The 13,211-nt window shown below is 32.4% G+C and overlaps 6 protein-coding genes across 7 annotated transcripts in view; 2 read left to right on the top strand and 4 right to left on the bottom strand.

Annotated features, from left to right (window-relative positions):
* The window catches only part of LOC123014257, a 4,999-nt gene extending 3,730 nt beyond the window's left edge, over window positions 1-1,269 (bottom strand). The window contains exons 1-3 of the mRNA XM_044413278.1: window positions 1,251-1,269; window positions 1,075-1,197; window positions 941-1,024 (exon numbers count right to left, since the gene is read on the bottom strand). Of these exons, the coding sequence (XP_044269213.1) occupies window positions 941-1,024; window positions 1,075-1,117 (127 nt within the window). The 5' untranslated portion in view covers window positions 1,118-1,197; window positions 1,251-1,269. The remainder of the gene's footprint in view (window positions 1-940; window positions 1,025-1,074; window positions 1,198-1,250) is intronic.
* Window positions 1,227-2,289, bottom strand: LOC123014256. Its single transcript, XM_044413277.1, has 3 exons — window positions 1,816-2,289; window positions 1,686-1,769; window positions 1,227-1,447 (listed from the first exon to the last, which is right to left on the bottom strand). Exons 1-3 carry the CDS (start codon window positions 1,856-1,858, stop codon window positions 1,278-1,280), a joined length of 297 nt encoding a protein of 98 aa, XP_044269212.1. The 5' UTR covers window positions 1,859-2,289; the 3' UTR covers window positions 1,227-1,277.
* Window positions 2,290-3,749: 1,460 nt separating this feature from the next.
* Window positions 3,750-8,534, top strand: LOC123014083 (glycerol kinase). Its single transcript, XM_044412957.1, has 4 exons — window positions 3,750-5,077; window positions 7,654-7,970; window positions 8,018-8,153; window positions 8,206-8,534. The coding sequence occupies exons 1-4, from the start codon at window positions 4,253-4,255 to the stop codon at window positions 8,473-8,475; spliced, it is 1,548 nt and encodes a 515-aa protein (XP_044268892.1). The 5' UTR covers window positions 3,750-4,252; the 3' UTR covers window positions 8,476-8,534.
* A 1,326-nt stretch (window positions 8,535-9,860) lies between these two features.
* On the top strand, window positions 9,861-11,509 carry LOC123014393 (tRNA-splicing endonuclease subunit Sen34). Of its 2 annotated transcripts, none has more exons than XM_044413484.1 (4): window positions 9,861-10,060; window positions 10,113-10,148; window positions 10,229-10,699; window positions 10,747-11,509. In XM_044413484.1, the coding sequence occupies exons 1-4, from the start codon at window positions 10,009-10,011 to the stop codon at window positions 10,929-10,931; spliced, it is 744 nt and encodes a 247-aa protein (XP_044269419.1). In that variant the 5' UTR covers window positions 9,861-10,008; the 3' UTR covers window positions 10,932-11,509. The 2 variants fall into 2 exon arrangements, with proteins under 2 accessions (XP_044269419.1, XP_044269418.1); XM_044413483.1 differs by having other exon boundaries at window positions 9,864-10,060; window positions 10,113-10,181.
* On the bottom strand, window positions 10,921-11,617 carry LOC123014395 (39S ribosomal protein L27, mitochondrial). The gene is made up of 3 exons (XM_044413485.1): window positions 11,403-11,617; window positions 11,195-11,358; window positions 10,921-11,149 (listed from the first exon to the last, which is right to left on the bottom strand). The coding sequence occupies exons 1-3, from the start codon at window positions 11,545-11,547 to the stop codon at window positions 10,946-10,948; spliced, it is 513 nt and encodes a 170-aa protein (XP_044269420.1). The 5' UTR covers window positions 11,548-11,617; the 3' UTR covers window positions 10,921-10,945.
* Window positions 11,618-11,758: 141 nt separating this feature from the next.
* LOC123014707 lies at window positions 11,759-12,511 on the bottom strand. The gene is made up of 3 exons (XM_044413948.1): window positions 12,211-12,511; window positions 11,951-12,161; window positions 11,759-11,901 (listed from the first exon to the last, which is right to left on the bottom strand). The coding sequence occupies exons 1-3, from the start codon at window positions 12,399-12,401 to the stop codon at window positions 11,785-11,787; spliced, it is 519 nt and encodes a 172-aa protein (XP_044269883.1). The 5' UTR covers window positions 12,402-12,511; the 3' UTR covers window positions 11,759-11,784.
* Window positions 12,512-13,211: the final 700 nt, after the last annotated feature.

The raw sequence follows: 13,211 nt of genomic DNA, 5'->3' as shown, positions 1-13,211 counted from the left end.
GCACATGTCTGTACCAAAAAAACTAATTCCTTCAAAATTATAAAAAATATGGGTCCCAATTTAAAATAAGAAAGTTGGATATAGCCCAAAATAAATTCTGACATTTGGAAAAAAAATTAAAATCGTCAACTTGTACTAAATTAAAAGCCATTTAATTTTTTTTTTGATTTTTGAAATTGGACGTTAAATAAAAATTCTACAGCTTCTAGCGTTTTTTAAAAATCACCCTGTATTTCGAATATTTTTTACTTTGCCAGAAATTTCCTCGATAACTACTTATCGTAGGACAATGATCTTTTTTAAATATGATAGGAAATTTGATAATTTTTTTAAACAATATTTTTTTGTAAAATAACATATTGCATATGTCTGTACCAAATAAAACTAATTCCTTCCAAATTTAAAAAAAAAATATACGGGTCCCAATTTAAAATAAGAAATTTGGATATAGACCAAAATAAACTCTAACATTTGGAAAAAAATCTAAAATCGTCAACTTGTACTAAATTAAAAGCCATTTGATATTTTTTTTATTTTTGAAATTGGATCATAAATAAAAATTCTACAGCTTCTGGCGTTTTTAAAAAATCACCCCGTATTTCGAATATTTTTTAAATCGACCAAAATCTCGACAAAAATCAAAAAAAAAAATCAACTTTAAAATTGATCCATTTAACGTTTTTTACATTTCTAGAGGTCCTAAAGACTTAAAAAAGTGCATAAAACACAAGTTTGAGAAAAATCGAATTTTTTGAAACACAGATAAACCTAACAAAGTATTTTTCCTGATAAGCAAACAGATTATTGATAATTTTACGCAGTTGCGTTGATGTTTCTAAAATAGGCGCGGCGATGATTCATACTTGTGACTCATTTTTCAAAAAAAAAAATCGTAAAATCGGGAATATTTTCAATTCTAATAAATTAACAAGCTACTTACGCAAATATGTCCTGGTCAAAGATTTTCGTCCTTTAAGAATTGTCCTTCTAGCTTCAACTTGCTGAGATATTATCACCGCAAGGACTAAACAAATTTGCATTTTAGAATTTTTCTTTCCAAAACAAATTACTCACCCAGAATTACAAAAAACGATTTTGAAATTTTGAAAAACGCCATGGCGATATTTTTTGCACCGTTCACTGCAATACCTCCACAAATACAGTTGTTTTATCTTGATTTTATCTTATCAATGATAACTAGAATTTCACAGAAAAAATCAACGAAACAGGTTTTTATTCTAATTTATTACAGTAAAAACTACAACAGTGTTAAAAAATCACGGTGTTGGTGTTGTTGATCGTGGTGAACTTAGAGCACGCATATAGCGGGGTTTAAGGGCTTGATCCACCACCAAAAAGTACAAAATTACGAATAAAATCCCTCCAACAATTAATTCCCCAAGTCCAACTAATAATACAATAGCCCATGCTGGAATCGCTGGATATCCTGTAAAAAATTATTAGTTATTTAGTATCAAGGGAAAAAACAAATATTTTAATCCCGGGAATGTAGYTAACGCCAGAGGTGACCGAAGAGAGCCGAGGGCGTTTTCATTCCAGGGGTCAAAGATGTTCAAAATTTTCTCCAAAGAGACYTAAATTTGTTTTTGCATTTTAAGAGCAAAAATCCCAAGGGAATAAAACGCCACTTTATTCCCCGTTGCGAGGAATTTTTTTTCACTTACTGTAGTACGTCCTTGTCACAGCTTTTCGCCCTTTTAGGATTTTTCTCCGACCTTCAGCTTCCTGTGATATAGCCAAAAGTAGAACTAAAATTTTTGATTGGATAAAAACACAAATTTATTAGTTGATTACCCAATATGAAAATAACGAAACGCACAAATTTAGTAGTTTTCATTTTAACAAATGAGAAATTTTAACATCCACTGTAAACTGAATCACTTGAACAATGAAGAAGTTTGGCTTAAATTGTTATCAGTGTTTACATTTAACAAGAGTAAAGAAATATATAGGTGAGTAAATAACACTAAGAATGTTAGATAAGAAATTTTCAGCTACAAAGTGTTAAAAATAAGCAACAATACAAAGTTGTTTTTTTTAATGAAATACTATTTTTTTCATTCAATTAAAAACTTCAAAAATTAATCTAAAGGCCCTTCTAAAGCATCTAATAGACTCAGAAAAGTGAATAAAAATTTATGATTTAGGGCAGAGACACTGGCCGTGGACGTGGTGGCGCAGCGACATAAGAAACATGAGTTTTCTTTTTCGTGAAATAGATTTTTTTGATTTTTCTATGACGCTAAATGCAAATCTCTTATTTTCTATCAAAAAAAAAACAGTCCGGAAAAACTACAAGTGATAGTCCAAAAAACGAGCATTTTCCACGTTTTTCAACCAAAAACTTGATTATTTCGCCAAATTTGCCCCAAAAAATCGAAAAACCACCAAATTAGTTAAAAGTACACGGTTCTGTTTATTTTTTATGAGATTTTACTAAACAGGATCAAAAATGTCAATTAATTTTTGTTTTTTCGAATATTTTTTCAACTAGAAACAATTATTTTGCTAAATTTAGTCAAAAATTCGACAAAATTTACCAAAAGTGACGTTATTTTTGCCTTTTTCGAGTATTTAATCACGTTTTTGAGATTGAAAAACCAAAAAAAACCGAAGAATTCGTTTAAACAGGTTAAAAAATTTCAAAATTACATAGAAATTGATATTATTTTTAGTTTATTTTGCTCGACTTACTTCGTTTTTGAATCACTGAAGCTCATTTATTTTGCACTCGTTTTAACTGATTTTTGAGCAAAATTAAAACAAAAACAAGGCGAGAAACCACAAAATTTGGTCGAATTTTATAATCTATTACATGCAAAAACAAAAAATGGGATGTTTCATTTAAATTTTTCAAGTTATTTAACTTTTAACAAACTTTTTCGTTTTTAGCTTTTCGACAGCAATACACTAAAAAAACGTTTCAACACTGTAATGTTTGTTTTTTTTTCTTTCAAGATGTAAAAATTTTCTTTTTATTATTTTTTACTTTTTCTGGAATACTAGAATTGTTGTTATGGGTTTAATTTTTTTATAGAACTGAGCCTAAGATTGAATATATGGAAGAAAAATTAATAAAAAAAACTGCAACTCTAAATTGGTCCTTCTCCAAGGTCCTGAGCTCTACAATTTATTCCAACTTTTTATATTTCAGATTTTTACATTTTTTCTCTTTAATTTTTATTTTTTTTTAAATAATACACAAATTTTTCAATTATTGGTATAGTAAATCAACCAAAAACTTGATTATTTCGCCAAATTAGCCCCAAAAAAATTGAAAAACCACCAAATTAGTTAAAAGTACATGGTTCTATTTATTTTTTATGAGATTTTACTAAAGAGGATAAAAAATGTCAATTAATTTTTGTTTATTTCGAATATTTTTTCAACTAGAAACAATTATTTTGCTAAATGTAGTCAAAAAACTAGCCAAAAATGACTTAGTTTTGCCTTTTTCGAGTATTTAATCACGTTTTTGAGATAAAAAACAAAAATTTCGTTTAAACAGGTCAAAAAAATGCAAAATTACATAGAAATTGATATTATTTTTAGTTTGTTTTGCTCGACTTACTTTGTTTTTCAATCACTGAAGTTCATTTATTTTGCAAAATCTTGTCCAAACTAAATACGAGTAGATAATGATAATATTTTGTTTGTTWCACCCGATTTAACTGATTTTTGAGCAAAATTAAAATAAACACAAAATGAGAAACCACAAAATTTGGTCGAATGTTTGTATTTTTTTCTTTAAAGATGCAAAAATTTTCTTTTTATTATTTTTACTTTTTGTTATGGGTTTAATTTTTTTGTAGGACTGAGCCTAAGATAACAGTCATAGAATGGAAAAAAAATTAATAAAAAAACTGCAACTCTAAAATCCCCTTTTTACCGCAGAATACTTCTTATGCTACGCCACTGCTCAAATTGGTCCTTCTCCAAGWTCCCGAGRTCTACAKTTTATRKCAACTTTTTATATTAAATTAAATAATAATCAACGATAAAAACTTATAAAAAAAGGATTCCAATTTCCATGTAATCAAAACATCATCGACCTTGGCRCCCATAATTTTCCCCWGTTTTTTTCCCTTTAATTTACCTCAATTTACCCACAAATGTCGTGTTTACACCGCTTAATAATTGACACTAATTACACTCGACCAAAGGTCAAAAATGTTAGATAACAGATTTGAGCCAAGTCAAAGTGAGGTTAAGCTGTGAGAAGCCCCACACCATGTCCCCCAGCAGCAAAACGGGCCCTTTGGTGGGCGCCATCGACGAGGGCACATCCAGTGCAAGATTCATCCTTTTCAAGGCCGGAACAGCCCAAGTGGTGGCCTCCCACCAGAAGGAGTTGTCCCAGATTTACCCCCAGGAGGGCTGGGTGGAGCAGGACCCCATGGAGATCCTCGACGTGGTGAAAGTGTGCATCGAGACCACAATCGACAAACTGATCGCTTTGGGGGGCTCCGTGGACGACATCGTCAGCGTGGGGGTCACCAACCAGAGGGAATCCACGATAGTTTGGGACAAGACCACGGGGGAGCCTTTATACAACTCAATAGTGTGGTTAGATGTGAGGACTTCGAGCACCGTTGACCAACTCCTCGACAAGGTCCCCAATAAAACCAGGAACAAGAACTACCTGAAGCCCCTTTGTGGGCTCCCAATGTCGCCCTATTTCAGCGCCGTGAAGCTGAAATGGCTCCAAGACAATGTCCCCAAAGTGAAAAAGGCCATGGGGGCGAAGAATTGCCTCTTTGGGACTGTGGACTCGTGGCTGATTTGGAACCTCACCGGGGGCAAGGATGGGGGCGTTCATGTCACTGATGTTAGTAATGCTTCAAGGACAATGCTTATGAATATTGACACATTGAAGTGGGATCCAGTCCTTTTGAATTTTTTCGAATTGCCCAATTCGATTTTGCCTGGGATTAAGTCCAGTTCTGAGGTGTATGGGAGGGTCAAGGAGGGGGCGTTACTAAATGTCCCCATTGCGGGGTGTTTGGGGGACCAACAGGCCGCGCTTGTGGGACAACAGTGCCTCGACAGGGGACAAGTAAGTCGGAAAACTAGGGTTTTTTTGTTTTGCAGTGTTGCCAGATCTGGTGATATTTATAAACAACTCAGTTTTTGAGTCCGGTGATTTTTGGTGATTTTTTTTGCAAATGAAAAAAAACTGCTGTTGTAACTTTTTATTTGTGACACATGAACAAAGGTGTGTCATGGCGAAATAAATAAGAGCAATGAATAAAACAAATCTATTTATCATTTTATGAGTATATGTAAGAAAAATATAAATAATACTTAAACCCCTAATGAAAAAAAAATAAAATTAACAGCGAGGTTATTTGGTTAACATTAAGTGTGAAACGACCTTCAAATCTTATTAATGTCACTGACAGTGTTGATGTCCCTGGTGAAATTTCACCACATCTAGTGATTTTCTTGCTAGTTTGGTGATTTTTTTGTAAATTTAAAAAAATGATATAGAACGTTTCAAAAAGTTACTAGTGTGAACATTCTTTAGATCATGATACTTCAGGAAAAATGACATTTCGTTAATTCTGTCAGGTAAAACTTACTTATGGTTACTTGATACTTGATTATGGTTTTGGTGAATATTGAAGAAACGTCGAACAGACAGAATAATGGGAGAGAAAATGCACAAAAACCTCTTAAAAACAATTGTAACAAAAAAATTGTATCTTCAACCAGTGGCTGCAATCGCACAAAAATAAACAACCTAGAACTGTGAAAATACCAATGTTGCCATCTTAAATTTGAATTTTCATGACCTACCGAGATGTCAATCATTTTGAACTATACAACGTTTTCGAGCATTTTCTACATTTTTCAACGAGAAACTTGAATATTTCGCCAGGTTTTCTCAAAAAAAAAAAAAACGAAAAAGCACCAAATTGGTTAAAAGTACATAATTCTATTCATTTTTTACGGAATTTTAGTATTTTTCGAATATTTTTTCAGCTAGAAATACAATTATTTTGCTCAATTTCTTCAAAAACTAGCCGGAAATTTGTCAAAATTGACCAAAAATGACATTATTTTTCCTTTTTCGAGTGTTTAAGCACGTTTTTGAGAAAAAAAACAAAACTTTTGTTTAAACAGGTTAAAAAAAGAAAAATTAATATTATTTTTACCTTGTTTCGCTCGAATTACTTTGTTTTTAAACCAAAAGTTCATTTAATTTGCAAAATTTTGGCCAAACACGCTTAAAAATCACAAAAAGAATAGATAATGATGTTATTTTGTTTGTTACACTTGATTTAACTAGTTTTTGAGCAAAATTAAGACAAAAACAGGCCGAGAAACTTCAAATTTTGTGGAAAATCTTCTAAAGCACGTTTTTCTACTAAAAAAAATTACATAATTTTTGCATTTCTTGAGTATTTTAACACGTTTTTTAGCTAGAAACGCAATTATTTTACAAATTGTTATAAAAAAAGTTATATTTATTATACCGGGTGACTGTTATTGTTTGTGTCAAAAAATCTATTGGTAACACTGAATTATTAGTGATACTTCTTTCTCACATCAGAATGTTTCAGGTGACGGCTAAATCAGTAGTCGCCCGTCGCAAATAAATGACAATTGCCTATAAAAGTTTGAAAGTCAAGGTTGCCAACTGAAATTTTAAATTTGACAATAAAAAATCAATCATTTACAGTTACCCTACATTTTTACTTAACGCGAATTTGGTGAATTTTATTGTTTTTAAGTTGACAACATTAAGTGTGAAATGTCAATTTGACGTTTTGAAAAGACAATTTGACATTAAAGCCCGCTTCACATGTCTCATTTATTGCGTATAAAAACTGCTAATCATCGAGATTTTTTCATAGGGAGTCAAAAATCACTAAATTCTTATATAAAAAAGATTATATTATATTTTTACCTAACTTTTAGGCGTCAAGCACTCAGAATATGTAAAAAAAACGTAAATTTTGGAAAGATTTAAACCAGATTACAAGATATCTGGTGAAATTGGCGTAAATTTGATAACTTCATAAATTTGATTTTTTGAGCTGGCAAGACCACATTTTCGACCAATTTTTGCGGTTTTTTTATTTATTTTTGCTCAAAAACCAGCTAAAACGAGTGAAACAAACAAAATAACATCAATAACAATTCTTTTTGTGATTTTTAGGCGTGTTTGGAGAAGATTTTGTAAAATAAACGCATTAATTTCGATTTAATTTTGTAATTTTTTATCCGGTTTGTACATTTTTCGATTTTTTTTTTTTGTTTTTATCTTAAAAACGTGCTTAAATACTCGAAAATGGCAAAAATAACACCATTTTTTGTCAATTTAGCGAAATAATTGTGTTTCTAGCTTAAAAAAAATATTGGTGTAAAGATAACTTTTTGAATTTGATTTTTTGAGCTGGCAACGCCGCATTTAATATTAGTTTCCCGAATTTTCGATAGCGGACATGAAAAAATCCTAAGAATTAATAATATGACAAAAATGTCACTAACCGACGCAAAATTCCCTAAATTAAAAAATTTCTTTTTTTRTCTAAGAACAGAAGAAAAACGCAAAAAAGAAAAAACAGTACAAAGCACCCTCGTATTTTAACATTTTTGACTGAAAATTAACAAATTATTCTCTAGGCCAAGGCCACTTATGGCACCGGCTGCTTCCTGTTGTACAACACAGGCAAAGCGAAAGTGGACAGCGCTCATGGCTTAATAACCACAGTGGCGTACCAATTGGGGCCCTCCCGACCGGCCACTTACGCCCTTGAAGGGTCAGTGGCCGTGGCGGGGGCTGCCTTGAACTGGCTCCGAGACAACTTGGCCATTTTGCCCACTTTCGGAGAGGCCCAAAGCTTGGCAGAAAAGGCCGAACTTATCGAAAGCGGTGAAGTGTACTTCGTCCCTGCTTTCAGCGGCTTGTACGCCCCCTACTGGCAACAGGACGCTAGAGGGTTCGGTTTTTCCCCTGTTAGTCCCAATTTTGACGATTTTTTTCTAGAACCATCGTGGGAATCACCGAAGACACCAACGCTAACCATATTGTGAGAGCCACCTTGGATGCGGTTTGTTTCCAAACTAGGGACATTCTAGAAGCCATGAATAAGGACTATGGGGCACCTCTYACACACTTAAAAGTGAGATAATCTGGGGATTTTTRTAGGGATTTTTTGAGTTTCAWTTTTTTAGGTTGATGGTGGAATGACAGCGAATTCTCTTTTGATGCAACTTCAAGCCGACTTGGCAGGGATCCCTGTCATGAAATCCAGTGTGGCTGAAAGTACGGCTTTGGGGGCTGCCATGGTGGCCGGGGCTGCGGTRGGRTGTTGGGACATTGAAGGMGCCCCCTTYGACATTCCRGCCTACAAGTGGACTCCCAGATATAGCGAGAATGAAAGAGATGTTAGGTATGCCAAGTGGAAGATGGCGATTGAGAGATCCATGGGATGGGATATTTAATTTTATTGATTTTATTTTATGGAAAATCAGTTTTGTACACAATAAATATGTAAAGTGGGCTTTAATGTCAAATTTGACATTTGGTGACATTTGACACGTAATGTCGCCAACTTAAAAAAATAAATAGCTAGATAAAATGTTCCTTTTTTATAACAATTTAGTGTTTTCAGGCCTTGCGAAAAATCTAATAAAACGTGCTCAAAAGCATTTTTTAACCAATTTTTGGGGTTTCTCGATTTATTTTTGTCTTATTTTTGCTCAAAAACGAGTGAAAAGAACGAAATAACATCAATATCAAATACAAAATAATATTAATTTCGATTTAATTTTGATGTTTTTAGCTTGTTTATACAAAATTTTGTTTCTCACAAACGGGCTTAATTTTTTTGTCAATCTAGCGAAATAATTGTTTCTAGCTGAAAAAAATATTCGAAAAAGACAAAAAAATAGTCATTTTCAATCATGTCTAGTAAAATCTCGTAAAAAAAACAAACAGAACTATTTTTAAKCTATTTAGTAATTTTTGATTTTATTGAGAAAATTTGAAAACGTGGAAAATGCTCGAAAACGTTCTATTATTAATTAATTAACCTAATTTACTTTATAGCCACAATTTAAAAATTACTGTATTAGTGACATTTGACACGTAATCAATGTCGCCATCTTAAAAAAATAAAATTCACCGATTGCGAGTTGTTAGATAAAATAATCCTATTTACAATGATTTTTATAACAATTTAGTGATTTTTTACTCTGTTTGGGAAAAAACGGGGTTTTTAGCCAGTTTTCAGGGCAAATGCCATGATTTTTAGCAAAATTATTGTGTTTCTCGCTGTAAAACACCCGAAAAATGAAAAAATAATATTACTTTAGACTCAATTTGTTAGTTTTTTGGTTTGTTTTAGCAAAATCTCGCGAAAAACCTTAGATTTTAGTGTAAAAGCGTGCTTAAAAGCATTTTTCGACCAATTTTTGGGGTTTCTCGATTTATTTTTGTCTTTTGCTCAAAAACGAGTGAAACGAACGAAATAACATCAATATCGATTCCTTTTGTGATTTTAGACGAGTTTGGACAACATTTTGTAAATTAAATAAGCAAAACAAGCTTGAAAATGATATTAATTTCGATTTAATTTTGGTATTTTTAACTTGTTTTACACTAAATTTTTTAATTTTTATTGTTTTTATTTCAAAAACGGGCTTAAATACTCAAAAATGGCAAAAATAACGCCATTTTTGTCAATTTAGCGAAATAATTTAGCGAAAAAAACAAAAAAAATAATCATTTTCAACCATGTCTAGTAAAATCTCGTAAAAAAACAAATAGAACTATTTGGTCTATTTGGTAATTTTTTATTAGTGTATTAATTTTTTTCATTTACAAAAATCAACAGAGCAGCATGAAAATCACCACATCTAGTGAAATTTCAAATTTTATTGCTATCTAAAGGCCTTTTCACACTTTTATTGTTAACCGAATAACCAATAAACCACTTTTTTTTCCTTTATTCAGTGATTATAGTTATTTAAAGCATGATTAAATTGCATTATAGCCAAGGGAGTGTCTTAATATATGACGCAGATGGTAAACAATTATTGAGGTTATGTCACGCAAGCCCCCTTTTTGTGTCTTTTAGATTGGGCAAAACTTCGAAAAACACATCGAATTCTAGGTACTCTCATTGGAAATACAAACACAGTGCAAAGTATTACTTAAAAATTGTTTTATTTTTGTCATGAAATGTTTTTTTAGCACTACCTTTAAAACTCCTACCTGAGGAAGTTTTACTCTTGTTAGATAAAAAATTAGCTAAATTAGTCGACTGCCAGTTTAATATAACATCGGAAATGAGGGAAAAGTTTGAGAAATTCGAAAATGACTTGTTGGAAGAAGAAAAAATTAAGTATAAGAACAATAGGAAAAGACAGTTGGAAAGCATGATGGGTGATATTGTCGCAGCTAAAAGAAAACGTGGTGATTCGAGACCACCAGAGGAAATCTTCATTGAAGAACTTGAAAAATCTTGTAAAATCACTCGAGATATTATGATTTGGCCAACATTTCTCACACCTCTGAGTATGGAAAATGAGACTGAAGTTTCAAGGGACGAAATTTGCAAAAGCACAAATGAGTTAAAATACAACGTTTTTAGAGATTTGTGGGAACAGGGATATTACATCACGACAGGTGTCAAATTTGGTGCAGATTTTCTAGTTTATTTGGGTACAAAAAAATATTGAAATGAACAAATGAAATTAGATCATTTTCAGGAGACCCAATCGCGTATCATGCTATTTTTATAGTCCACTGTGTTGGCAACCCTGACGAAGTATTACACTCGAGCGAAATTGTGGCTTTTGGACGGTTGGCAACAGCTGTCAAAAAACGAGCAGTTTTGGCAACCTCCAAAAACGAAAAAATTTCTTACATAACAATAAACTGGATAGATGCCTAGGACTTTATTTTTTACTACAATTGATCAATTAGTTTGAAATTTTGATGTTGTTTGTCTGGCAAAATGTTAAAATATTTCTTAAAAAACTCCTTTTCTTGTCTGAAGCCGTGACACCTCTGGACCCAAGTATGAGTCCAATTGAGGTCAACTTTCTCACATGTGACCAAAACGCGACCTGGCACCATGGCAAACAAAGTCCCATTACGACCAAAACCAACCTAAAAATTGTATAATTAAATAAAATTAAAAAAAATTGTTAATACATTTAATCCGGGATGAAAACGTAAGTGTCTTTGAGTGGCCAAAATGGAACCTGCTTCAACCCTATGGCCGTCTTGGACTTTCCATCCACGATGTTTGGGGCGCACTTTGGTGTGTGTGTTTTGCGTACTGCCCCCAGTTTTCTTACTCGCAGCCCTAATGGAAACTAAAATGGGGCTACTTTAGAAATACTGATTTTGTAAAACTCACCCCCAAAAATGTTTTTTGTGTGCTGGAGAATTTGTTTCAAGTTCACACAAACTAAAGTCATCCTGTTATTAAGATTTTTCGCGAAATTGAAAATAAAAAGTGAGGTTAAGTGCAAATGACTGATTTTTTGACACTTGTTTGACATTTACCCCGCGCGAATTTTAAACTTGAAAACTTTTTTCTGACGTTTTATTTATAAAATCACTTGACTAATTACATATTTTAGCACAGAGTGTTCACAACCTCAAACATTTTTTGTTTTCATTTGCCGATTTAGCACAAAAACGATTGTTTTTCCACCTATTCCAATATTTACTCTTGTCATGCGTTTTTTATGTTGGTATTAAGGGTGGCGCTAAATTTAAATTATACTTTATTCATCTTAATTTACATGTTTTAGAAAAAAATTACAAGTTTTGAAAGATAAAAAAACCAGGCATGGAATTACAATAAGGGGAATGATAACTTGGTGTTTTTTCTTGTTGTCTTTGAGAACAACCTGCAACAATGAGGTTTAATTTATGAATCAAGCAATTTGCAACAACTACCTTTTGCTCAACCTCATTTAATTGTTTCTCAAGAGATTCTACACACTTTTTAAGACAATTTGAAGCTTGTCTCAACTTAACATTACACACGATTGTGTCCTTTCTGTTCACTGCAATCGACAGTGCAGCTAAATGTTTTGTTAAATGCATCGACATTTGTGCTAAAACTAATTGAATGTATTTATTATCAACCAAAATCTGGYTAGGTTTTCTGAAAAAAAAWTTATTAAAAATGTTGGAATTATTGGTTTGGTAAATACTCAGCAGGTATTTGTAAATTGTTTGCATGTTTTAGAATCGATAATCGGATTTCCTCCTCCTCAACACCCAAAATTTCTAAATCTTCTTCATTAAGCAACTTTAGGGTGAAAGCATCAATGCCCAAATGTTTAAAATTGCTTGAATATTTTTCAGCCTTGGATGTACACAACACCGTGTCGAGGATATTCATTATTACAACTGTTACAACTTAGATAATTATTAAATGTWATTAAACAAATTTTCAAATTGGGGAAACCTAACCAATTTTTTTGACATTTGAATTGACATTTAACGCCGCGAATTTTAAACTTGAAAAATAATTATCTGAGACCTGGAACATTTTTTTACATTCAAAATTGTTAAACAAAATTGCACAATTTAAGTACAAAAACGATTGCTTTTACACTTTATCGCAATATTTTTTGATCAATCATCTTTTGTGTTTTTTATGTTGGTATTTTGATAGCGCTAAATTTAAATTAGATGACATTTGACTTGAAATTTGAACGTTTCATAAAATTATTAGTTTCTCCCAAAATGTTGCACCCTTTTGTTTCGGCTTTTGGTTTAATCACTTCGACGTTTTCCTTTCTTGGTGGTGGTAAAAAAGATGAATTCCCCACCGAAGACGGAATTTTAATTTTGAACCAGTTTAATTTCAAAGACGCAGTGAATCGTCATGAGCTTTTAATGGTTAAATTCTACTTGCCGTGGTGTAGCCACTGCAAGGCTTTCGCCCCCGAATACTTAAAAGTGTGCAAGATCCTCGAAAAGCAACAATCAAAAATTAAATTGGGACAAGTGGATGCGACTGTAGAGAAGGCTTTAGTTCGGGAACAGGAAATTGGGGGTTTCCCCGCCTTGAGACTGTTTAAAGGCGGATATCCGGTCACGTATACTGGACTTAGAAAAGCTGAACACATTGTAGCTTGGTTGAATCGAAACAGTGGATAATTAACAAATCCTTGATAATAAAAATAACTGAGTTAACGAGTTTTTT

This window comes from Tribolium madens, unplaced genomic scaffold (genome assembly GCF_015345945.1).
Source record: "Tribolium madens isolate multiple individuals breed KSU strain unplaced genomic scaffold, Tmad_KSU_1.1 Scaffold_97;HRSCAF=244;Tcas5.2_LG3a, whole genome shotgun sequence".
Classification (NCBI taxonomy): domain Eukaryota; kingdom Metazoa; phylum Arthropoda; class Insecta; order Coleoptera; family Tenebrionidae; genus Tribolium; species Tribolium madens.
The sequence above is the reverse complement of the archived record's forward strand: the minus strand, read 5'-3'. Positions and strand labels throughout refer to the sequence as shown.